Raw genomic sequence first — 24,157 nt, 5'->3', positions numbered from 1 at the left:
CAGTTTTCCTGGTTGAAACCTTCCATTGAAAACTATCACAGTTGCATGAGTACTCTTGTTTAAAGGTATAGTCCATCATTTGTAATTTGTGCATTTTGTTCGTTTGAAGCAACAAACGTGCTCACAATCTAAAGAAGGGTATTGAACAACTAAACTTATGAAGTTTCAGCTCAGCTTCAGCTGTATATTCCGAGAAAAACAGCATTCTAGGATCTCGATTTCAAATCAAAAGTTGCTGAATCATGTTTTGAATTGGGCCTGAATTCAGCGTCCGAGACACGTTCTCAATGAGCCCATTGCAGCTACGCGATGTTGCGCACTGATCCGATGAATTATAGCAACCCCGCGCGTGTCTTCGTGCCAATGCTTGCGCCCGCTTCGCCGCAAAACCAAACAAACTACTAATTTAAACTTCCTACGGTGCGTCTTAAGAAGCACTGTTGGAAAGGCCTTCTTTGGTGATTTCTTCAAAATGACAGCTTTCCAGAAAGAATAATTTCACAGGGAGTTAGTCCCCTTATTATCTCTCAACCAAGTATGTTTTTCAACAAGAATTACGCTAGTTACTCTTTGGATATCTGCAAATGATGGACTCCAGCTTTAACTCCTACATTTTGAATTCCTGTTTCAGGTTGTCCTGTGCAGATTCCTGATAGCCTTCCCAGTTTGTCCTGTCACATCAGCAGTCGTTGCACGAGTCTCCACTGCTGTCTGAATCTAGACTTGAAGGTGACCCAGATCAGCTCCAGGGCCTGGTTCATCATTGACCCCTGTGACTATACGCTGTCTGTCGGGCTAGAGTTGTGGTTCTTCAATGTCTCGCTGTTTTCTTACGAGTGGGGAATGATCGAAAGTTTCATGATTGGAGATGCACTGAGCGTCAGGTGAGTTTATATAAAAACAGTATATTTCAAGCTAGTGCAAGAAGTGTTTTGCTCAGAGTTTGCTTCATAACTGCGACATCTACACCTATAAACCTGTGAAAAGAGATCAAAAGACTAGATTTAACACCAGAATGATAATTGTAGACAATTAGTTGATACCCTCACTTACATCACAGGTGACATCTTCTATATAACATTGCCAAAAAATTATAACGTTTAGGGTTAAAGTTTGTGGTTTGTATGACCTCGATAGAGTTCTTTCTGTTTAAAAAAATGAGAGTTTTATGAGGTAAATTCAAGTATATATGACTTGAAGCTTTGCATGGCGGATGAGATAAATTATAAAGTTTGCGGGTAACACCATGTGGAAAAATATCTCTTCTTGGAAGAAGTGTGGTTCTGAAAAGAACAGGTTCACTCAACCAACCAGTTCTTTTCAGAACCACACTTCTTCCAAGAAGAGATATCTTGATATCTTCCAGTATCTTGATTTGAAATTCCCCCCTCCATATTTTTGGGAATTTTGATTTTGTCACCTGAGACTGATTTACGTGTCTCTGTTCTTTTTCAGAAGTTCCTGATGTGATAATTTGTTGTGATCACCATAGACTTATACTGAGGACAAAATCTTGACCGTTTTGTATTTTCAGTCAATTTTAACAGTGAAATTTGAAGACTTCTAACAAACAAGTACCAAATTGGATTCATTTTGTCCAGGTTTTCCATTGACAAGCTTGATGCCACCAAGGAGTATGAAGTGGATCTGGCCTTCTCTCTCCTCATCGATGGCATCGCTACAGACTTCCCTATCATGGCTGACCAGAGAATCCCAATACCTCTGTGTAATGCTAACTTCTCCCTGGCCTTGCCTGGGGATGGCTCAGTCAAAGGTTTCCTGAATGAGCTGGGAGACAATGTGGGACAGGCAGCTATCCAGCTGGTACTGACAAAACTCAACCTACAGGTGAGATTGACACATTGGAGCACTTAAGGGGGATTTAGTGTCTTAACCACTTTGCGCCGGGATTATTTTTGCCCGAAAATTTTGATTTTCGCAAAAGGCAACATTTTCCAGCCAACTTCTGATATACAGCCAAATGCCACAAAGACTGATTCGCAAGAGTTATTTCAACAGTATTTGTATGATATTTCTTGCCAAAACCTCATATGTCTGTGTGTCTGCATGATCCATACATATATTTCTTACATAATAATATTCATATTTTCTTTCTTATACCTAAACCAATCTTGTTGAATTATTTTTCCTCACTGCATAGAGTTTATTTAGTTCTTATTGATCTGTCATTTTTTCAGGATATGATCATTGGAACGGCATGCCAGTTGCCTTCAGAGATGACGACCGGCACCCGTAAGTCGGTTTTTAATTGATCAGTTTCTACTTGGCAAACAAATTTTGAAACGTGGCCCAGTCAGTGGTGAACTTAATATTACTGTAATCATGACCTGGTATTGGTTGAGCTCACATTGTTGAGCTCAGATTGAACTGCTGACTTCTAATGGTGTGCATTTGCAGGTAGTATGGGAACCGGTGTCACGGTCTCACTTCTCCGACGTGCCAGCTTCTCCGGGTGGATTTGGCGGATAATTGAGCACATTACAGTGCATGTTACATGAGCACTATTCATGCTCATGTGTCTGCTGTGCTTACTTTTCCTCGGGCTGTGTTGTTGTAAAGTTTACCGGTCCACACAGTGAGGGACACCCAAGAATGCGTTATGTAACACTTCCTGTGGGTCAAGTCATATTGCAAGCATTCTGAAGTTGTGTTCCCATCGTCATTGCGTGTGCATTGAGGAAAAATTAAGAAGCGTGTTCCTTGCTTGGTCGTGGTCCATCACATGCATGTCCAATTTGCAACTAGTTCAACCACTGTTTAAATTAATGTGCATCCTTCAAGTCTTTTTGGTTATTAGGCGGATGTTGGGAGTTAATTGCGCGCCCACCATGCCTATGTCTAGATTAGATGGTACCCTGTGACGTATACATGCAAACATCCTAACTTCTTACGTACACCAGTACAACCCCAAAGAACTCGTCACACACATAAAGTTGGCGAAAGTGAACGCTACTGCGCAATTTTGTGCATGCGTGTTGAAGCCAAATTTCCAACTTCGAGAAGCTGGCACGCCGGAGAAGTGAGACCGTGACACCGGGTACCCTATTGAAGAAAAATATGGGAACCAGGGTACCTGTAAAAGACGGTCTTATCAAAACTGAAGGTGTCTGAAGGGCCTTATGGCTTTTTTCGTGAGCGTTGTCTGTAGTACATTAAAATGTTCATAAACATGAAATTTGTTTTGGTTTTCCATGTAGATTGGTTTTCATTCAAAATATCATTGAAAATCTTCCTTTTCATTGTCTGAGAAGTAACTAATTAAATTCAAGACAGACTATACCGTCTGAAACGTCAAGAAAACACTTTTACAATAAGCCTCTGTACTGATGACGTCACATTTTGTTTACTTGTCTGCTTTTTTATGGGGCTATGAAGCTGTTGTCCCCACAAGGCTCTCATAGAAAGGCACAGGTGTAAAACAAAGTGTGACGTCATCTCTAGTTGATGCGTTGGTGTGAGAGGTCGTCTTCAGCCGACACCTTCTCGGGAGCATTGCACGCATCCTGGTCCAGCATCAGCGTCCTCAGCTCAGCAGTATCTTGTTGCACTGCGTCCTTCTTCAGCTCGTCGACGTACAAGAGTCGACGTATGAGAGTCTCCATCACTAGTACAGAGGCTTATTCCTTTTTTTTTATAACCGGTACATCTCTATAAAAAGATTGTTATCAAACAGAGAAATTATTACTTGCTTCTGACAGCAAAGCGTGGTCCCAGTAATTATATCCAAACCTTGGGTCCTTTTTGTTGTTGTTGTTGTTTTGTTTACTAGACTGCCCAATGATCTCCCTACCCTTTCTGGAGAATGTCATCCAATGCTCCATTGACGATCGCTGCCTCGGCATCCAATGCTGCATCCATCTTGACTTTGTCATCACTGAACTCATGCTGAGTGCAAGAATTCAAGTCGACCCTTGCAACTTCCAGCTGTACGTGGCCTTTGAGAACTGGGAACTGAACATCACTCTCTTCAGCTACACCTGGGGAAAGGTGGAAACTGTGAACATTGGAAACGCTGTGATGTTGAGGTGGGTTTGGTTGTTATGTTTCTTCTGTTTCTGGGCCATTCTTTGGTAACTGTGTGACATAAAATTGGGCTTGTCTGATTTTTGAAGCTTTACCCTTGTTAACTACATCTGACATATTACGTTCACTGATTCATCAGGTTAGTACTTTTCACTCCCTACTTCAGAGTAGAGTTTGTACTTTCACAAATTGTGTGAAAATAGTAGGAGGGGTCATCAAAGTTTGGTCACGTGTGCGACATCAGATGTAAAAATGTTATCCGACCCACACCGGATATTCACGCTTTTCTCCACAGTTCTAAGGACACACGACCATACTGATTTTGGAGTAAGACTAGTCTTTTGTGATTTACAGAATGCATAAACAATGTACAACCTCTGCTTTAGTTTTACTAAATGGGAATTATTCTGTGGTCACGTGTGTGACATTTTGATCGGTCATGTGTGTGTCATTGTGTAATTATATTTATGCTTATTTATGCAAAAAGACCAACTTATGAAACTTCTTAAGAAATTTGCATCTTTACTTACTAGCAACACTTTAATGAACAATAATCATTTGTATTACATCACATAAAAAAAGTTCTTTTTCCCAAAAAATTAATTGAGGTTCAATTTCTGAAGAATCGCCTTTAAGGATTAGAGATTTGAAGAAAACAATTATCAGTTCTGATGATTTTTAATTCAAGTTACCACATTTTAAAAATTAAACCTTTGAAATTTGTAACACTCGTTAATCTGTAAAAGCGGATCGAAAATACGACTTCAAGATAAAACACAACATTTTTATTTGAACTCCATGTAGAGTATCCGTGTAGAAAAATATGACACTGTACTATTATTGTTGTCAAAGGATAACAATATGAAATGATTTGTGCCTTGTATTAATGCAGGAATTCAATAAAGAAAGCAATGCCTGTGAAAATTGTCTTGTGTGATTTGGCCCCCTAGTATTTCAAATTTGTAACATTTGCTATTTGCAGCTATTCCATTGAGAAGCTGACAGCCAAGAAAGTCTTCTCTGTGACTTTGGGTCTCACGCTGTGCATTGATGACACGTGCACCATGAACCCAATACTTGACCACGTCTGGGTTCCTATACCCCTGTGTAATACTAATGCTACATCATTCACCTTGCCTGGTGATGGCACAGTGGAGGGATTCAAACGAGAGCTAGGCGGTCGCATTGGAAACTTTGCCATTGACCTGGTGCTGGAGAAGTTTGGCCTGAGTGTGAGTGTGCATAGTTTGAATCAGTTGTGGCATTGGCTTTACACCACTGTCCTATCCAAGGTTACTGGTAATGGCTAATCTCTTTCATAAAATCCTACAAAGATTGTGGGTAGTGTACCGCCTTGATAAGATTGAATTGACTGGAATGGAGGATCTACATGTATGAGGGTATTAGGGGGGTAACCCCTCCCCTTGGGGCGCGTAAAAAAAATAGTTTAAAAGTGGCTAGTCCAAAATCCGTCACACATAATCCTCATGTTCCCTTAAATATGCCTCAGAATGCAGAGCACCTCTAACAGGGGCGCATGACTTCAGTAAGGGAATAAATGTGTGCTTGGCCGGTTTTAAACACTCTGTTTCAGACTGGTTGGAGTCTGGATGCTGATAATTACCCTAATGAAGGCAAGGGTAATTATCAGCATCCAGACTCCAGCTGGTCTTATACAGAGTGTTTGATACTGGCCAAGCTCATATATATTCCCATTCATAAATACCTTTTCGAAACAACCCTGTAGCTGTATTATGGTAGTGTCCATGACGTAAACAACTCCTTATATGGAGATTGGTGTGCACGTCCCGTGTAATGCACGATAACTCGTAGACCGCAGCTGTGCCGGTGTAGTGTGAATTTAGGACTACGAAATACCGACTCACTGGTAATATTGCGCATGCCTTTGTGTGCATTGTGAACGTTCAACCAATAAACAGTAACTAAAAGGCACCAGATTTCAAAGGAGTCCAAATTTCATGTGACATTGGAAAAGTGTTTAAGACCAGCCAGCCGGTCTTTATCAACCGTTGAAAACCGGCCACGTGACGGGCTCTCGACCAATAGGAATGGGTAAACTGTCTTACATATACACGTATATGAATACTCAATCATAGCTTACCCCTGCTCCCTTGAGCAAAACCTGGATCTGTCCCTGTATCTGGTTATTGAAGGGAGAAATGCAATCTAGACACAGATTGGCACAACACAATATGGTTACTTTACTTCATATAATACACCCACCTGCAGCTTTTTTTCAGTATCCAATTCGGGCGATTCACAATGCAGTGCGCCACCAAGAGTTTGCCATGGAGAGTCTATTTGTCAAGTTTACGGTCGACAAAACATGAACAATTCGAATGAGTGTCAGTAGACAACTTGAGCTAATTTGTTATAGATTTGGGCATAGCGTTCTGCCGCCTTACAAAAAAACACCATATTGATAAAAAGAAAACAAAAGGGTAAAGAGATACTCGAATCATACGCTTACGAAACTACTGACCGGAGAAACTAACAATTTCAAATGTCCCGCGCTGCGAATTTGTCGACCATCCCCCACAATGCACTGGGAAAAATGAACTCTCCGTGGCAAACTCTTGGTGGCGCACTGCATTTGTGAATCGTCCGAATTGTAATTTCACTATACTGACAACAGTTTTATCTAAATACATGTTGTAAAGTGAGTGTAATCTCTTTCTGCTCTTAACCCCACTGCAGCAATATCTGCAGAGTGCACCTTGTGACAGGGGAACACCAGGCACTTTGAGGAGTGGTAAGTTTGATGCGGTTATTTGCCAGTAATAATTAATAACCTAAAAGGTGCCAAATAAGAGCAGGACTTTGAAGAACAAACTTTGTTCAAAACCAGGTCACTGAAGGTATTTCCTCCATTCAGACATACCGTGAAAGACCCCTGACGTGTTGACATTCGCTGGTGTTGTGTACCATACAAATTCGTACAGAATTTTAGGTTACAATAAAGTTTAATTTACTAATTTTGTAATGTTCCTCTCTGAACCTGCTGTTTATTGTGACTTAGCTGTGTTTGTTCTTTATAATGTCTTTTAATATCTGTCAGCATCTCCAAAACTAACCTGTACATTGTGTACATTGTCACGGTCACTGTTGTTATTTGTCACTGATTCCAGTCTTTTCCAGCTTGTCAGGCATTGGTGTCACCCAGCTTCCTGTTTTCCTCACATGCAATGTCACCTATTACAGGCTGAATTGTCACTGTCACTGTCATTTGTAATATTTGTAATTGATTCTCTTTCTTCAAGGCTGTCCAGCCGTGGATGTCACCCAGCTTCCTGACGCCCTAACATGCAATGTCATCTATTACAGGCTGAATTGTCACAGTCACTGTCATTTGTAATATTTGTAATTGATTCTCTTTCTTCAAGGCTGTCCAGCCGTTGATGTCACCCTGCTCCCTGACTTCCTCACATGCCATGTCACCTATTACAGGTTGAATTTGTCGCTGTCAATGTCATTTGTAACATTTTTTATTTTTTCTCTTTCTTCAAAGCTGTCCAGCCATTGATGTCACCCAGCTCCCTGACTTCCTCACATGAAATGTCACCTATTACAGGCTGAATTGTCACTGTAACTGTCATTTCTAATATTTATAATTGATCCTCTTTCTTCAAGGCTGTCCAGTCATTGATGTCACCCAGCTTCCTGACGTCCTTACATGGAATGTCACCAATTACAGGCTGAATTGTCACTGTCACTGTCGTTTGTAATTTATTTGTAATTGATTCTCTTTCTTTAAGGCTGTCCAGTCATTGATGTCAATAGCTTTCTGACTTCCTCACTTGCAATGTCACCTGTTACAGGCTGAATTGTCATTGTCACTGTCATTTGTAATTGATTCTCTTTCTTCAAGGCTGTCCAGCCGTTGATGTCACCCAGTATTCTGAATTCCTCACTTGCAATGTCACCTGTTACAGGCTGAATTGTCATTGTCACTGTCATTTGTAATTGATTCTCTTTCTTCAAGGCCGTCCAGCCGTTGATGTCACCCAGTATTCTGAATTCCTCACATGCAATGTCACCTGTTACAGGCTGAATTGTCATTGTCACTGTCATTTGTAATTGATTCTCTTTCTTCAAGGCCATCCAGCCGTTGATGTCACCCAGCTTCCTGACTTCCTCACATGCAATGTCACCTACCTGTATTACAGGCTGAATTGTCACTGTCATTTGTAATATTTGTAATTGATTCTCTTTCTTCAAGGCTGTCCAGCCGTTGATGTCACCCAGCTCCCTGACTTCCTGTCTTGCGCTGTCACTGACTCCTGCCTGGGCATCAGATGCTGTCTGGAGATGGACTTGAAGATAACGACTCGCAGCGTCAGTGCCTGGGTCATCCTGGATCCCTGCAACTTCACCCTGTCTGTGGGCTTTGAGAAGTGGGAACGTAGTGTCACCTTGTTCCACTACCCACTGGGTGATGTCATGGAGGAAGTTGTGAATAGTGTCCTGACTGTAAGGTATGACAACAGAGACACTTTTTTAACACCCGAGGGGCACATAGCACTCAAGGCGAAGTTGAGGGTGCTATGTGGGGGTTAAAAACGGCATGTCCCATATCACAGCAGTCAACAATTGATTTGTGCCAATAACTCGAAAAGACAAATGATTGTAACTTACTGTGTGAGAATCAAATTAAGTCACTGCGATGTAACCTTTGATAACTGACGGTGTTGATGTCCTGCCGGACATGAGACTGAGCGTTTGACGTTGCAGTTCTCATTTCACAAAGCTAGCGCGCCAGCAGGTTCCACACATGTGCGCAATGCGTGCAATGAACGCACTGCGATATCACCCTCAGTGTATGAGATGCACTTTTATTGTCCAGATACGTGACCATCCTGGACCAATGAAATCAAAGTGTCCAAGCACACGATATAACATCAGTGGTTGAAGCTAGGACTAGTGCAAGATGATGATGACATGGCAATTAGTTGATTAATGGCAATTAATGTATAATCTAATCAATCGCAAAGTTGTTGGCAGCTGTACTTTGCTTCAACTTGAACACTCTGGTGACAGTTCCTAATAGTGGTGTGCATCCGAACCAGGTACCTGAGAAACCTGACCGCTGATGTCAGGATCGGGTACCCGTAACCAACTGTACAAATTACTCAGTTACTTCCCAGACAATGAAAATGAAAGGTTATGAATGCCATTTTTGAGAATTTCCAAAATTAAACCAGGCTATATTGAAAATCAAACAAGATTTCACGTTTAAGTGCATTTTAACATGCAAAAGATGATGCTCGGGAAAGTTGCAGTTTACAGCGTAAACCTATAAAGCCCTTCAGACAACTTCCAGGGTTTGAATTTAGGGGTTGGGTTTCTCTTCCGGGTACCCGGGTACCCGTGTTTTAATTCAATAGGGTACCCGGTTCCTGTACTACCCGTAAATGCACACCACTAGTTCCTAATAGTTTAACTTCGTTACATTTCCTTCTTTTGCATTTAAACATATAGATGGCGAGTGGCTAAGATCACCGAAGACAAGCAGTTTGAGATAGACTTGTCCCTAGTCCTCTGTCTAGATGGAGCATGTGACACCTTGACAGTGTTTGCTGGCAGTCGTCTGCCCATACCGCTGTGTAACACCAACGATACATTCACTCTGCCTGGTATGTTCACAGCACACTTCTATGGCCAGTGACTTTGGGTTGTTGTGATATATTGTCATTGGTCAGAAGTAAAGTTCACATATTGCATTGTGATGCCAAGTCACTTGCAACAGTTTCAATTTATATTTGTTGCTTTTTAGTGATTACTTTCCTAACTTTGTTTCAGTATGACTGAGAAGGAATAACTAAGATCTTATGGTACATTTGAATAGCTTGTGACTTGATCTGGAAGTACATGTACTTGGTTGGTTCTTCTTCTAAGGACTTCCACAAGGGAGTATAACTAGGAGGCCAGAAACACCGGGGCAAACCCCTTCTCTTAGCGATAAGTGTTACTGGGTTCTTTTACGTGCGTTGGGCCTTATACAACACACGGGACCTCCGGCTTAACGTCCCATCCGAAGGACGAAGCAATAATGGTAAAGTGCCGTGCTCAAGGGCACAAGGGCCCGGGCTCGAACCCACGCCACTGTTGCCTCTGAAACACCAGAGCATGAGTCCGGTGCTCTTAACCGCTAGGCCATGATACTCCATCTAGGCCATGACACTCCATGTAGGCCATGACGCTGCCTACACGTACACATAGTACACATAGTACACATGGTCGCACATACTGGTTCTTGTGGGGCAGACCTTTTTTTTCCTCCTCTTTTGTTCTCCTTTGTTCCTGTTGAAATCTGAAACTCCATAACGTTTCCCTTATGGGGCAGATACATTTCTAAAGACTTCCTTGTGGGGTCTATTGTTCTATTGTGTCCCATAAAGAACCATGATCTGATACACTGTGCCCTCTGGAGACATGCACACAATGGGGAACAAAAGATTGTATACCTCTCCACAAGGCAATTTCTATAGACGAATACAAGGTCTCCACAAGGTTTTCATGAAATAAATATATAACTAGGAATTTCTAAGGTGGGTTGATCGGTTACAAATGAAAGAGTTTTAGAAAAGGGATATTAAGTCCGAATTTCAGCCAAGGAAATTAATTCTGGTTAAAATGAGAGCATTTTGAAACTACACTTTCAAACTTGAAAACTTAACTACACGAGAACAAAGAAATGTCTCCACAAGGATACACATTTCAGTATGTGTGTACATGAACCTTGACTCTCATGTTAAGAAGTTTCTGATGCATGTGTTACATTTTGTAACCTTTTTTCTACTTCTCAGGTGATGGCTCAGTGTCAGGCTTTTTGAGTTACCTTGGTGGTAATGTTGGTCAGTTTGCCATAGATGCAGCCCTACATCATCTTAATCTGACTGGCTTCCTGACAGGAAACGCATGCAGCTATGACACACAGGGTATGTGCAGCTAAAATGCATTCAGAACAGGCGCAAGAAAGTTCTCACTTACAAAATTAACTGTGTTCTCTTTTTGTTATTGAGAGGTGATTTTATATAACTCTTTATGAAATCAGTACAAAACCAGTCGAGAGTCACACGGCCATATATGAGATACTGTTAGATAATTTAACACCCAAGGGATGCATAGCACCTGAGGCAAAGCCGTCAACAACTGTGTTGATATGGCAATAAGTCAAAAAAGATACTCACTAAAGAACTCACTGTTCCAGAAATAAATTAAATCACTGCAGTGTAACCTTTTGATGACTGTTTTTCAGACTTCAAAACTGGGGACAGTTAGCTGGCTGTAAATCTTCCATACATCAGGAGGTATCCCTCCTGGTGTATGCAAAGGATATGCATGATGTGTACAGGTCTGAGTCTCGCCTCCTGAATTGAAAATCACAACGGTAATGTTATGCCTGCAACCAGCCTATTGCAAAATGGCAAGAGGCCGTACCATGAAAGTACAATTTCGGAGGTGATGATCGAGCTTCAATATTTGCTGATTTCCAATATTTTCGGGGGGCTGGGAAACAGTCTGTTTGTGTATGAAGTTCACACCGGGAACATGTAGCGTAGCAGTGGGGAGGTGCACTTGTTGTTGCCCTCGTGCCCTCATGCCCAGTGTGCGGGTTGGAATGGATCAATCACTTGTTTGTCTTTCTCTCTAGATGTCTGTGCCAGCTCCACTAGTATCCTAGGCAACTGCACTGTGATTGGTGAGACCTGCACAGAGCTACGATGCTGCCTGGAACTGGACCTGAAGATAGCTGAAGTTTCCACCACGGCATCATTCGAGTTTGATCCCTGTGACTTCACCTTCTCATTGGGTCTGGAGAAGTGGTCCTTCCATGGCTCTGTCTTTAGCTATCAGTGGGGTAAGAGCTGGCTGTGTCTTTGGTCATATAAGCCTCTGTACTGATGATGTCACACTTTAATTCGTCACCGACACCACGAAGTAACACTCCACGTGTTAAACCAAAACTTTTTCGATTTTCAGTTTTTTACATTTTTAAACATTATTCATCAAGGCCTACCATTGCACATAGTTTCAAAGCTGCAAGAGCTTTACTTTAAAAATTACTCTAGTTATCCATGGCAACTTTTGCACAAAAGTGACAATTTTCGTTTTCAAGAAGTAACGTTCAAGTTCCATTTACCATTGCAATGCATGGCGCGCACTCTGCTCAAATGTGAGCAATAACGTTTTTACGAAGTAACACTCTACTTGTTTGAGCCTGCGCGCGCTGACCTGAAGTTGCACTTTCCTCGTGATGTATACATTGAAGAGTGTTACTTTGTGAAAACGAAAATCTACAGTTTCGCAGCTTTTCCGGTTTGACGAACTAACACTCACCTTTTTTCTCTTATTTCTTGTTGAGTTAATACACAAACGGGTGAAAAACAGCAGATTTAATAAATTCAATTCATCATGTGTCCACAACGAGAAACCCAACTGAAAATACTCTGCCGTTTTGACGCAAAGTGTTGTTTTAGAAGGTGCTCAACTTTAGATGCCGTTTTCTCCGATTGCTAGTTTTTACTGGTATGTACATGGGTGTTACTTCATGGTGTTGCTGACGAATTGTTTACTTGTGCGCTTTTCTATTGGGCTACGAAACCGTCATCTCCACCAGGCTACCATAAGAAAGCACACGTGTAAACAAAGTATGACATCATAAGTACACCGGCTTATTCAAAGAGTGCTTTAGGAGGGTGTCAATAAAAGGGGCTGGCAAATCACATAAGGGATTGATGCCCACTACCGAGTCAGAGTACCTTTGAAAATTGATAACGATAACCGTCAATTAGGCGGCGTAGATATTTAATGGAAGAGGTGAGTGGGCCTTGTTCACGCGTTGGCCATTTTTGTTGAGTTCCCTGAACATATATCATTAATTCTTAACTGTTGAATGGGATAGCGCCAGACTATTTTTGCAGGCCTAATGCGCACCTTTTTTTTTACTGTCATTTTTTTTTAATCTGGCTTTAAACATTAGGGAATGTTTAATTACAAATGATAAATTATTCATTTAAATTATTCATTGAAACAGCTTGGAATCCCTACACAAGTTCCAAAAATGAAGATTTTACCTCACTCTCAATCCAGTATGGCCGATTCGTGAATAAGGCCCATATTGAAAATTTTGCAAATAAAGTTCATTTTTACAGATTTAAAGAAAACCCTATATTTTTATATCCAGTTTGGATTATGAAAATGAAATTTAAGATTTCACATTAAAATAAAAATGCAACCTGAAAGGCTTTATTTCAATAAGCCACTTGCAGGTTAAATTAAGGTTGAATAAAATCTGGAACGCTGACTTAATCCAATGCTTTGCACGTTTTAATTTTGCATTTTCCCAATCAAAGAGATTGTTACTATATCACGTGATTCGGAGCAAGCCTTATGCTAGCAACCCCCAGCTCCGGCATAGTCTGGTTTCTTTGTGCCATTCTCAACCATTGTGAACAATGTATTAGCGCTGAGTGTCTCTTACATAACTATGCAAGAGCTTTCCCCGAATCATGTGATTAGCAACTGTCTCTTTGGACTGGAGAATTCAAAGTTAATATATGCCAAGCATTCTGAGCAAGTCAGTGTACCAGATGTTTTCAAAGTTAAATCCCAAAGGGTATAGGTGACTCGCAAATGGTTGAGTCTGTAAATATTTTGTATCCTGAACCCCGGTTGCCCTTGTTGTGCCCTCCCATCCTGTACATCCATGGCTGTGTAAGGTTTTTTGGTAATGAATTTAATTTTTGTGAAAGTAATCATGTCAAAATTAAGAATTAACAGATGCTAAAGCATAATATTGATACTTTTTTTTATTTTTTAGGAGAAGAGATGACTGTCGCAATTGCTTCAGGAATGAATCTGAGGTAAGAGATGAAAAATCTACGTCTTGAGCACTGCATAGTCACTAGCTTGTTGCTTGTGACATTTCTTCTTGGTTCTTGGTTGGTTCAGCTCCTAAAATACTCCGTGTGGGAGTTTATACAGGAGACCAAAAACACCGGGGCAAACCCCTTCTCTTAGCGATAAGTGTCACTGGGTTCTTTCACGTCCCATCCGAAGGACGAAGCAATAATGGTTAAGTGCCTTGCTCAAGGGCACAAGTGTCCACCCGGCAGGCTCGAACCCACGCCTCTGTTGCCTCTGGAACACCAGAGCATGAGTCTGGTGTTCTTAACCGCTAGGCCATGACTCTCTGAACTCACAAACATCACTGAGTTGAAATTATCAATGGTGCAGTGTGACAAAAAGCCACGATCCCTGTTTGCCTTGTTGAATATGGTGTGGTCTATGAACAAGTGTAGTTTCCCTGTCCACCCCTGATTTGAACCTGTTGGAGTGCAGCTTCTCTGAATTAATGTGTGGCTTAATGTGTGGCCCGGTAAATTGATATTTTTAGCAACAGTCTTCTATCCTTCTTTCTGATATTAAATTTGTGTCCATTCATGCTTTGTCTTAGTATGGAGAAAGGACACAGAAAGAGTCACAACTATAGTACTTCAAAGTGTTATAGGATCATCAAATTAGAATACGTTCATTAATTATGTGTCATACTTGTATTCCAAATCCAAGAATGATTGTTGGAGATTGGCTAGCTGGTTGTCAAGATCCTCTGGGTCAGAGCAGATGTGGTTGTGGTGCAATGCTTGGCTTTATACTAGAGACCTGGTAGTGTGGGGTGGGTGGACACTGGAGGTATGGAGATAACTGTTATAATCTGTGGGTTTCTGGTAGACTGAGGGTGTGAAGCCACCCCTGTCAATCTTGACAGTGGTGTCCAGAAAATTGACTTGGTCAGAGTGCTCCAAAGTGAGTTTAGTGAGGTGGACTTCATTCAAACTTTGATGAAAAATGTTTAAGTGTTTCTTTTCCGAGTGGCCAGATCCTGAAAATTTCTTCGGTGTAGCGAAAGTGTAATAAGGGTTGTAGGAAACTGTGGAGAAATGGATAGGCTCGCCTATGGGCTCCGTGCGCCGACGAAAGAGGGCGCCCTTTTACCTAGCAACGACGTCTCATGGGCAGGACATTTCGCTGGTTGGCACGCACTGTTCCTTGTGTGTGACGCACGTACACCAGGGGATTTGTACTATGCACACGCAGTGGCCGCACTTCGCGGCAATGAATTGCAGTCAGGCAAGATGGCGTCGGTCGGTCACCCCCAACTGTACTTGCTTTGTCGGTGAGGGGGTACTTGTGAACGTAGCGGATTGTGGGGCCATGCGTGTACCCATGACAGTACCAGTCATTTGCAAGTACAGTTTGTCCCGAAAGACGAATTAATTACGACTGGGCACAAATTCTGTGAGTTTACAGATTGTAGCACTGCTGTTGTTGTCTGAAATAATATTTTGGAGGGCTTGTAGTCCATTGGCATGCAGAATATTGAGTAAATGTTGCAAAAGTAATTTCATCAGCAAAGATTAAAAGAGGGATATTAAATCAGTGTTAGTAGGTGTGGCTTCAGGTATAAACACACAAGCAAGGTTTTGATTAGGGTATGACTATATCTCCCCTTCCAGATACTCAATCAGCAAGCAGAATGATACTCAAGAGTTGATGTTGAGCATGGTGCTAGAATATTGCATAGATGGACTGTGCACTGACATCAACATAAGGCGTAACATCCCAATCCCTATATGCAACACACGCTTCAGCAGTTACAGTCTATCTGGTGAGTTTACAGACAGGTGTCTTATGGGTCACCTATTCTAAGGAATTAAACTATGATTGCCTTTTATCGTCTATAATTGCCATTTGGAGGTAAGTGCAGGCATCGCGTGAATAGGTTGAGCCTATCCCTGTTGATATTGGTAATGTTCTTCAAGGCCCTTTTATCCAGAGTAAGGTCTGTTATTTCACAGTTCACTTTGGCACGTTATTACATACACCTAGACAAAATGACAGTTTCAGACTCAGTTTAAATGGCTGAAATTTCAATAAGATGTGACAAGCAAAAGTCACATTGAACATCTCACTGTCCGCATCCTCACAACACAATGCAACTTTAAATTTGTCCTTATCTTTGGTGTTTTCTTTCTCCAGTGGACGGCTTCATAGAGACAGTATCAGGACAGGTCATCCGGGGAGCATCGCTAGCCCTTCTATCACAGCTTGGAATCGACCCAGACTTCTTCAGCAGTCAACCGTGTCTCAGCCCCATGGGGCCTCAGTCTTATGGCAGTAGGTTTCTTGTAATCTATTCCTTATACAACATTTGATGAAGCAGGCCCGGATCCCTACCCCACCCCCAATTTATCTCCGTTTTCAGTAGCATGAAATGACTGAGACCATATCTATTTCCCCTGGATGGGATGTTAGTCCATCGCAGGTTACTCCCCAGCTAATACCGGAACCCATTTATACTCCTGGGTGGAGAGAGGCAAATGGGGTGAAGTGGCTTGCTTAAGGACACAACATATGACCAGCAGCTGGATTCAAACCCCTGACCCTCTGATCATGAGTTACAAACCCTAACCACTAGGCCACACATGTCTCCAAATGGTGCATATGTGCCCCTGAGAATCTATACAGTAATACACTAAGCTTCTAGCTTTGTCTGGCAAAAACTGCCTAGATGTGAACCTTAGACCACTCAATCAAATGTTACAGTGTAACCTCATTTTCTTCCAGATTGTCCCAGCATGCATTTTCCCAATAACCTGAACCCTTTGGCTCACTGTGGCATCCTCAACACTTGCTTTGGCATACAGTGCTGCCTGGATGTGAACCTTGGACCATACAATCATATGTTACAGTGTAACCGCATTTCATTTCAGATTGTCACAGCATGCAGTTTCCCAGTAGCCTGACCCCTCTGGCTCACTGTGGCATCCTCGAGACTTGCTTTGGCATACAGTGTTGCCTGGATGTGAACCTTGGACCATTCAATCAAATGTTACAGTGCAACCTCATTTTATTCAAGATTGTCCTAGTATGCAGTTTCTCCAGTAACCTGACCCCTTTGACTCACTGTGGCATCCTCAGCACTTGCTTTGGCATACAGTGTTGCCTGGATGTGAACCTTAGATCATACAATCAAATGTTACAGTGTAACCTCATTTTATTCATGATTGTCGTAGTATGCAGTTTCCCAGACACTTTACCTCCCTGGCTCACTGTGGCCTCCGCAACTTTTGCTTTGGCATAAAATGCTGCCTGGATTTGAACCTTGGACCATTCAGTCAAATGTTACAGTGTAACCGCATTTCATTTCAGATTGTCCTAGTATGCAGTTTCCCAGTAACCTGAACCCTTTGGCTCACTGTGGCATCCTCAACACTTGCTTTGGCATACAATACTTACTGGATGTGAACCTTGGACCATTCAATCAAATGATACGGTGCAACCTCATTTTCTTCCAGATTGTCCCAGCATGCAGCTTCCCAGTAACATGACCTCTCTGGCTCACTGTGTTATCCTCGACACGTGCTTTGGCATACATTGCTGCCTGGATGTGAACCTTGGACCGCTCCATCACTCATTCAGTACCTCTATGGTGATAGATCCATGCCTGGGCCAGCTGACGCTACAGTTTGGCAACTGGCAGTACAGTAAATCCCTCTCACACCTGGAGTTTGATACAAGTCAGGAGATCACTATTGGAAACTTTGCCATGCTCAGGTAAACTGGTTTTACTAATTAAGAATCAAATGATCCATTAGGCCCGGCCCACTCTGTATGTGGGGAGCAACAGGTGCGTCTCTCCAATGCCACAGTCTCTCCATTTCTTCTGTCAGACATTAGTCAAGGCTGTGATTGATCAAAACATCATGCGGTGGATTTAATGGATCATTTTGCTGATATGAGGTATTCCAAATACTTGAGGAGTGCAAATATTAGAGATTGTTATACCTCTGTCTTGAATACTGTATTTTTATTGGCCTAGAACGATCATGCTTTCAGTTTATAAAAAGTCATAGCACACTCCCTGTGGGATATGACGTACCACAGGGAGTATGCTTTGACTTTGAACGTGTGGTACGTACGGTATGAAATGCTTGTTGGTACCCTCGCTATTTTCGCCATGTTTTCACACATGAGTGGGAGCAGCGAACTAGCAGACCATCAGCTGTTTCGAGCACGCGACATGCATGTGAGTTGACATTTGATTGTCATGAGTGTTGTGTTACTGCCGTTTTTTTTCGTGATTTTACCACACAATCCAAAGAATCCAAGACAGGTATAACAAAACAATTGTTAAATGCATTTACTGCATAAAGGTACATTGATATCATCATTAGGGCCATATCCTTTGAATGGGATTTTCAACCTGTGTGTTCTGTGTATGAGATTATGGGCCCCCAATGGAAATAACCGCTGGTTCGGATATACGTTCCAGAGTCCTGTCGAACCAATAGATTAGAAGCGAGTGCAGGCAACCCAAATAGATTTTTGGGTTCAGGCGGACAATTAGTAATACACTGGAGAAGAGTGTACAAACAAATGAACACTCAATCTTAGTAAACATATAGACATCTTAAGAAAACTTAAACCTGGCATTTGTCCGAAACACCCGATATGAAAACGCTGCATACTATACCTGCCATGTTATGCAAACATACATTGTAGGCGCAAGAACGTGCAAGGGGACGGTCGCACGACGTGCGCACGTTAGTTATGAGCAGACTGGGAATTTGCGTAAAATGACGGTTATAGGACGTAGCCTTTTGACATCAAAAACGCACATCGTAAAAGCATCCAAATGTCTAGGGCCTGTAATTGCCCAAAAACTGGGCAACTTTGGTTGTGACTGCCAAAACATTCCCCAGGTCTAGGGTGTTTTTTTAAGATGGCTATGTTGGCAACAAGCCAGCATTTTGGGATATGTCGTACGGTTAATAATAATTTACAAACATTTGCATACATTGGCATTGAGTTCGGCTCATGACTAGAGTGACGTCTGAAAATCACTCCTCTTTCTGAAGGACTGACAGTCAATTTTGCACCATCAAGCACGTCTAGTCACTCCTAATTGTTTCAGACATCAGATTTTTCATTTACTTCATTTAAATCTTGACTGAATTTAGTTTTGCTCGGCTCTGGAACGCCAGTCTAAACTGGGGGTTAGCCTCTACATTTGACTCTAGGGGCTATCCCAGATGAAATCAGCTGTTCTTTGTTTTATTATCTTTGTATTATGCGTAGTGTAAGTTGTAAGTCTCTAGCACTCTGTAAGAGCCTTTTTGAGTACCAACATTTATACTATCACTACCTTAACTTTTTTTCACTAGCCAGACGGGCTTCCCGAGGCGAATCCCATTCATAAATACCTTTTCGGTCAAAAAACCAAATCTTTTCAATCCAAAAATCAAAACAAGTCAAAAACTAGACGTTGCCAAACATTTTGTTTAACAATTTTACTTCATGTTTTACAAACCACCCCTTCGACTATAATAGGGAATGCCCCTCCGCAACTCATTACCTTATAAGGACACTGACGTGCGCATCGCGCGTATTGTGCGATGTCGCGTAAAACGCAGCTGGGCTGGTGTAGTGTGAATTTCGGACCATGAAATCACCGATTCACTGGTAGTACATTGCGCATGCATATGTAAGGAATGTGAACGTTCAACCAATGAAACGTTAAAAGGCACCGTACTTCATGGGAGTCCAAATTTCATGTGACACTGGAAAAGTGTTTAAGACCAGCTAGCCTTGTCTTTATCATCCGTTTAAGACCGGCCGCGTAAAGGGCTCTCGACCAGTAGGAATGCGTAAACTGTCTTAGGTATTTATGAATATGTGTTTGCCAATGCAGGTACACCTTGGAGCTCATGGATGGTGAGATATCAATGAGCCTGTCCATAGATGCATGCATCCATGGTCAATGTACAGGACAACTCATGATCTTAGATACTGCAGTATCCCCTCTTCCTATGTGCTACCCCAACGGAACCATCTCCTGGAAGAATCTACCAGGTAGGACTAAATTGCCTTCATGGAATGTTTATTTGAATTCCACTGGTTGTTGGAGTGGAAAAGTTGATTATGATTTAGGGAATAGCAGTAATTGAAATTAACAAATACCTTTTTAACAAAATATACAGTTAAAATGCTCGAATTTTGTGACTTTTCTCTCGGCTGTATTTCCAGACTTTTTGTGTTCATGTTGAGGGGCCATATTTTAGCTAAATGCATGTGATATGCTACCCTATCTATTCAGTGCATTGTTATTTGTCTTCATTGCATTATGACTGACGTCCAGGGTGTGAACTTCTGCTGCCATATCAAAACAAATTACAACAAATTTAGAAATAATAGTTACCTTTCTGATTTTGTTAAGCATGATGTAGCTTGCGAGGTCGTCACGACCTCTTCATTCAGCATTGTGGCATAATCCCTCCGCTCACCTGACCACCTTAGGGGCAGTCACGTGAGAGCAGATCGTCATAGATGGTGGGCAGGTCGTACCCAGTGTCCCTGTTGAGTGTTGGGTTCTGGGTCTTGATCTCTAAGGCTCCCTGATGAGGAGGTCATAGAACTCATGATCATGATCAATATAACTCAGTATCAAGATTTATGAACAGGAATGTTTAGAGCTTGATGAAATTTCACATTTTGTGAAATTTGAGGTAACAATTTTGCTCTAACAAGGCACTAGAGGCGAAAAATCAAAGTGCGCCACGTTGGGGGCCTCGCCACATTAGGGTGCACCAACAATATACTGATTATGCTTAAGTGAACCTAATAGGACAAGTTGCATTTGCATGTACATCGGTGGTGGCACCGTGAAGTGACGTATCATGTTTATCCAGCATCCGTTCCGAATACCGCAAACCTTTGCGTGTATACACGTCATCCGATGTGTAGTATCCTTGCATGAAAGCTATGTATAGGCACCACGTGCTCTGAAACCACACACCCAGACCCAGACATTACCTCATCCACACTGGAATACATAAACCCCAACTTACTAAATGAATAATGAATAAGGCCCCAACTTGGATCAGATTGCACCCTAGAACAGTGTAGCCCTTGATAAGCATAGAACCTCATGTGATGTTCTGAGATGTACTGAGACACAATAAACCAAGCAAGCATCGAAGCAACAACTATTATCCATGTGTTATTGACAAGCTCACTACATTACACGATGTGAACTGGTTAAGTAGTTTAGCTGATCCATCAAGCATCCATCCGATCCATCGATTCATCATCCATCAAGTATGTTGCTTGAAATATCATCGAAATACGGTGCAGCAGATGTGTGTTTTGAAAATTTGACTCCCAAAATGCCGATACAGGTGACAATTTGTACGAAGTGACGTCATTTGAGAGAGACCTATTTAAATCTCAATATCCAGAACATTTCCCTAATGGGGCAGATGGATTTCTAAAGACTTCCTCGTGGGGTCCATTGTTCTATTGTGTTTCCTACCCCATAAGGAACCCTGTACACGTGATATGATACACCGTGCCCTCTGGAGACGTGTGTACAATAGGGAACAAAAGATTGTTTACGTCTCCACAGGGCAATTTCTATAGATGAATACGTCTCCACAAGGTTTTCACGAAATAGATATATGGATTTTACTCAAAAACTAGGAATTTCCAAGGTGGATTGATTTGTGGCAAATGGAAGAGTTTTAGAAAAGGGATATTAAGTCCGAATTTCAGCCAAGGAAATTAATTCTGGTTAAAATAAAAGCTTTTGAAACTTCACTCTCAAACTCGAAAACTTCACTACACGAGAACAAAGAAATGCCTCCACAAGGATACAAATTTCAGTATGTGTGTACTGTTTCATGCGTGTATAGCATGAAGTACGCACGACTAATTTGATTATGAATGCTCAGAAAGCCATAGCGTCTTTGCATGAGCGTCAAGCATAATCAGCAATATGTTCAAATATCTCTCCTAGTGTAGTTTCTCCACTCTCCCTTTCTCACCATTGAGGGGGTACTTGTGCACGGAGCCCATTGTGGTATAAGCTGATATTGTGTTTCACTGACATCAAATAACGCAGTGTTTGTTTTATTACTGCTAGGTATAACCTCAATCTCTCAGCTCGGAAGCCTGGATGCTGGATTTGAGGCTGTGGCTCAGACTCTTGGCTTACCATCTCGTCTAGTCTCGGCCTCACCTTGCCCACCTGTGATCCAGCCTAGTCAGTCTGGAGGTAGGGGCATTAGCATTGTCCCATGACCTGTATAAGGGCTTTAAGTTAATATTGAGTGATATAGCTAAATGAGGTGCCCATTAGTGGGTCGGTTTCTTCATCACTGGGATGCCCTAAGCATCCAAAGCTTGCCTTGATAAGATTTCACACAATGCCTTCGCTTTCAGTGACATGTGTTAAGTGACATTTTCAAAGCTTTACAAAGCCCTTATGTAACTCAAAATCAGAGAACCATGCGATTGGCACTGGGGAGTGGAAGCCTTCCTGACATGTATAGACCATTATCATGTTGCGGCCATCGTGATTTACAATCCTTTTTTTTTCTGTCCACGCTTCCAAATTCCTTCATTTTTAATTTTACATTTCCATGAACTGGAATCAGGCCTCATGTTTCTCAGACAGTGAATAAACACTTCAAAATTACCCTTGTGATTCTCATTCAACCATTGTCAATGTCCCATTTTTCTCTCTTGTTTCCTGTAGTGTGTCCACACCTCCCCTCTCTGCCCACACTTCCGTCAGGAGGTGTATGTCACTATTCAGAATCCTGCCTAGGGGTGGAGTGTTGTCTAGCAGTAGACCTCGGCATCATCAGTCGCACCCTGAGGGCCTGGCTGATTGTAGACCCCTGTGATTTCAAACTGAGCGTTGGATTTGAGAACTGGAGTTACAATGTCACCCTTTTAAGGTATGTAGTTTATTTTGTGGAATATTCAATGCAATCCAAGATAAAATTACACTCTGTTGAAAGTCAATATTGAAACCTGCACCCGATTCCATGAAACCCATCGTAACTTACATGCATCGCAGCGCTGCGACGCATCTAGACTTTGGAATTCTCTCCCACTGTCACTGTGATCTATAAGTGACCTGGAATTGTTTAAGACCAGCCTCAAGACACATTTATTTGAAAGTTGTTTTCCTTAGTTATATTTTCAATTGTTTGTGAATTGTAAAGCGCATTGCGAGCTCCAGCGGTCCTGAAATGCGCTATATAAGAATGTGTTATTATTATTATTATCTTATCCCTACAATGCGTCGCAGCTGTGACGCATCGTAGGTGTATAAATTTATAGTACAACTCGGTAACTGTTTTATGTATTTTTTCAGGGTACAGTAAATAGTCATCTGATATTCAACAAAGAGTCGTCAGATCTCCTCTCGAAAAAGCTTTTCGAATGTAAAACAAAATGGCAGAAGTGTTATCCAGTTTTAAAGGAAAACAAGCTCTCAGTGGACTGAATGGCTACTTTGAAATTTCAAATGCAATTTTTCAGTCTAATTCATAATTATTCAATGAATTTTCTATTTACAACATTACACACATTGTCTCGGTATGATAATCTTGTCTATGTAATGTTTATGGCATAAACCTGGCCAAGAAAATTACTCTCCTTATTTTACGATGCCCACTAGACTTGTCGTAACTTGCGATGTGTTTTAAGCCATTGTCAAGGAATTTACAACGCATTCAACACTTCGCAAGTTTCGTGAAATGGATCGTACAACTTTTACGAGTTGACATGTCGCAACGTCGTAGCATTTTGTGAAATTGGGCCCTGCTCTAAGGAAGTTTACTTTTCAAATACTCAATTTTTTTGATAAATACATTACTGGGTTGATCTGAAATGTCTGCAGTTACAAGTGGGGTAAAGTGACAAGGGAAAGACTGAGTGATGCCGTCTTGCTCACCTTCACAATCGACAAGACACAGACAACCGTAACTTGCTCCTCTCCTTCTCCCTGCAACTCTGCATCGCTGGAGGCTGTGCTCCTGACATTGTCATCCTTCAGGACTTCACAGCACCGATACCATTCTGTAACCCAAACGGAACTTTGGAGTGGGCTCAAGACTTGGGTAAGTCTTAATAATTATAGCGCACATTTTCGCAAGTTACAATGCGCGACTAAGGACAGCTCCAGAACATAAAGGTACAGATAACGTGGAGAGAACAGATTAGTTTTCACTCTACC

The 24,157-nt window shown here is 41.7% G+C and overlaps 1 protein-coding gene across 1 annotated transcript in view; it reads left to right on the top strand.

Moving 5' to 3' along the window:
- LOC119733210 overlaps positions 1-24,157 on the top strand; it is a 199,410-nt gene that overhangs the window by 74,687 nt on the left and 100,566 nt on the right. The window contains 19 exon segments of the mRNA XM_038206800.1: positions 632-884; positions 1,602-1,848; positions 2,199-2,253; positions 3,791-4,046; positions 5,027-5,276; positions 6,763-6,817; positions 8,285-8,540; positions 9,544-9,698; positions 10,872-11,003; positions 11,720-11,926; positions 13,889-13,931; positions 15,585-15,736; positions 16,108-16,245; positions 17,427-17,685; positions 19,823-19,983; positions 22,052-22,183; positions 22,667-22,871; positions 23,822-23,892; positions 23,895-24,041. Of these exon segments, the coding sequence (XP_038062728.1) occupies positions 632-884; positions 1,602-1,848; positions 2,199-2,253; positions 3,791-4,046; positions 5,027-5,276; positions 6,763-6,817; positions 8,285-8,540; positions 9,544-9,698; positions 10,872-11,003; positions 11,720-11,926; positions 13,889-13,931; positions 15,585-15,736; positions 16,108-16,245; positions 17,427-17,685; positions 19,823-19,983; positions 22,052-22,183; positions 22,667-22,871; positions 23,822-23,892; positions 23,895-24,041 (3,174 nt within the window).

Source organism: Patiria miniata, unplaced genomic scaffold (genome assembly GCF_015706575.1).
Source record: "Patiria miniata isolate m_02_andy unplaced genomic scaffold, ASM1570657v1 HiC_scaffold_1, whole genome shotgun sequence".
In the NCBI taxonomy this organism is placed as follows: domain Eukaryota; kingdom Metazoa; phylum Echinodermata; class Asteroidea; order Valvatida; family Asterinidae; genus Patiria; species Patiria miniata.
This window is presented reverse-complemented; position numbering and strand designations above follow the sequence as displayed.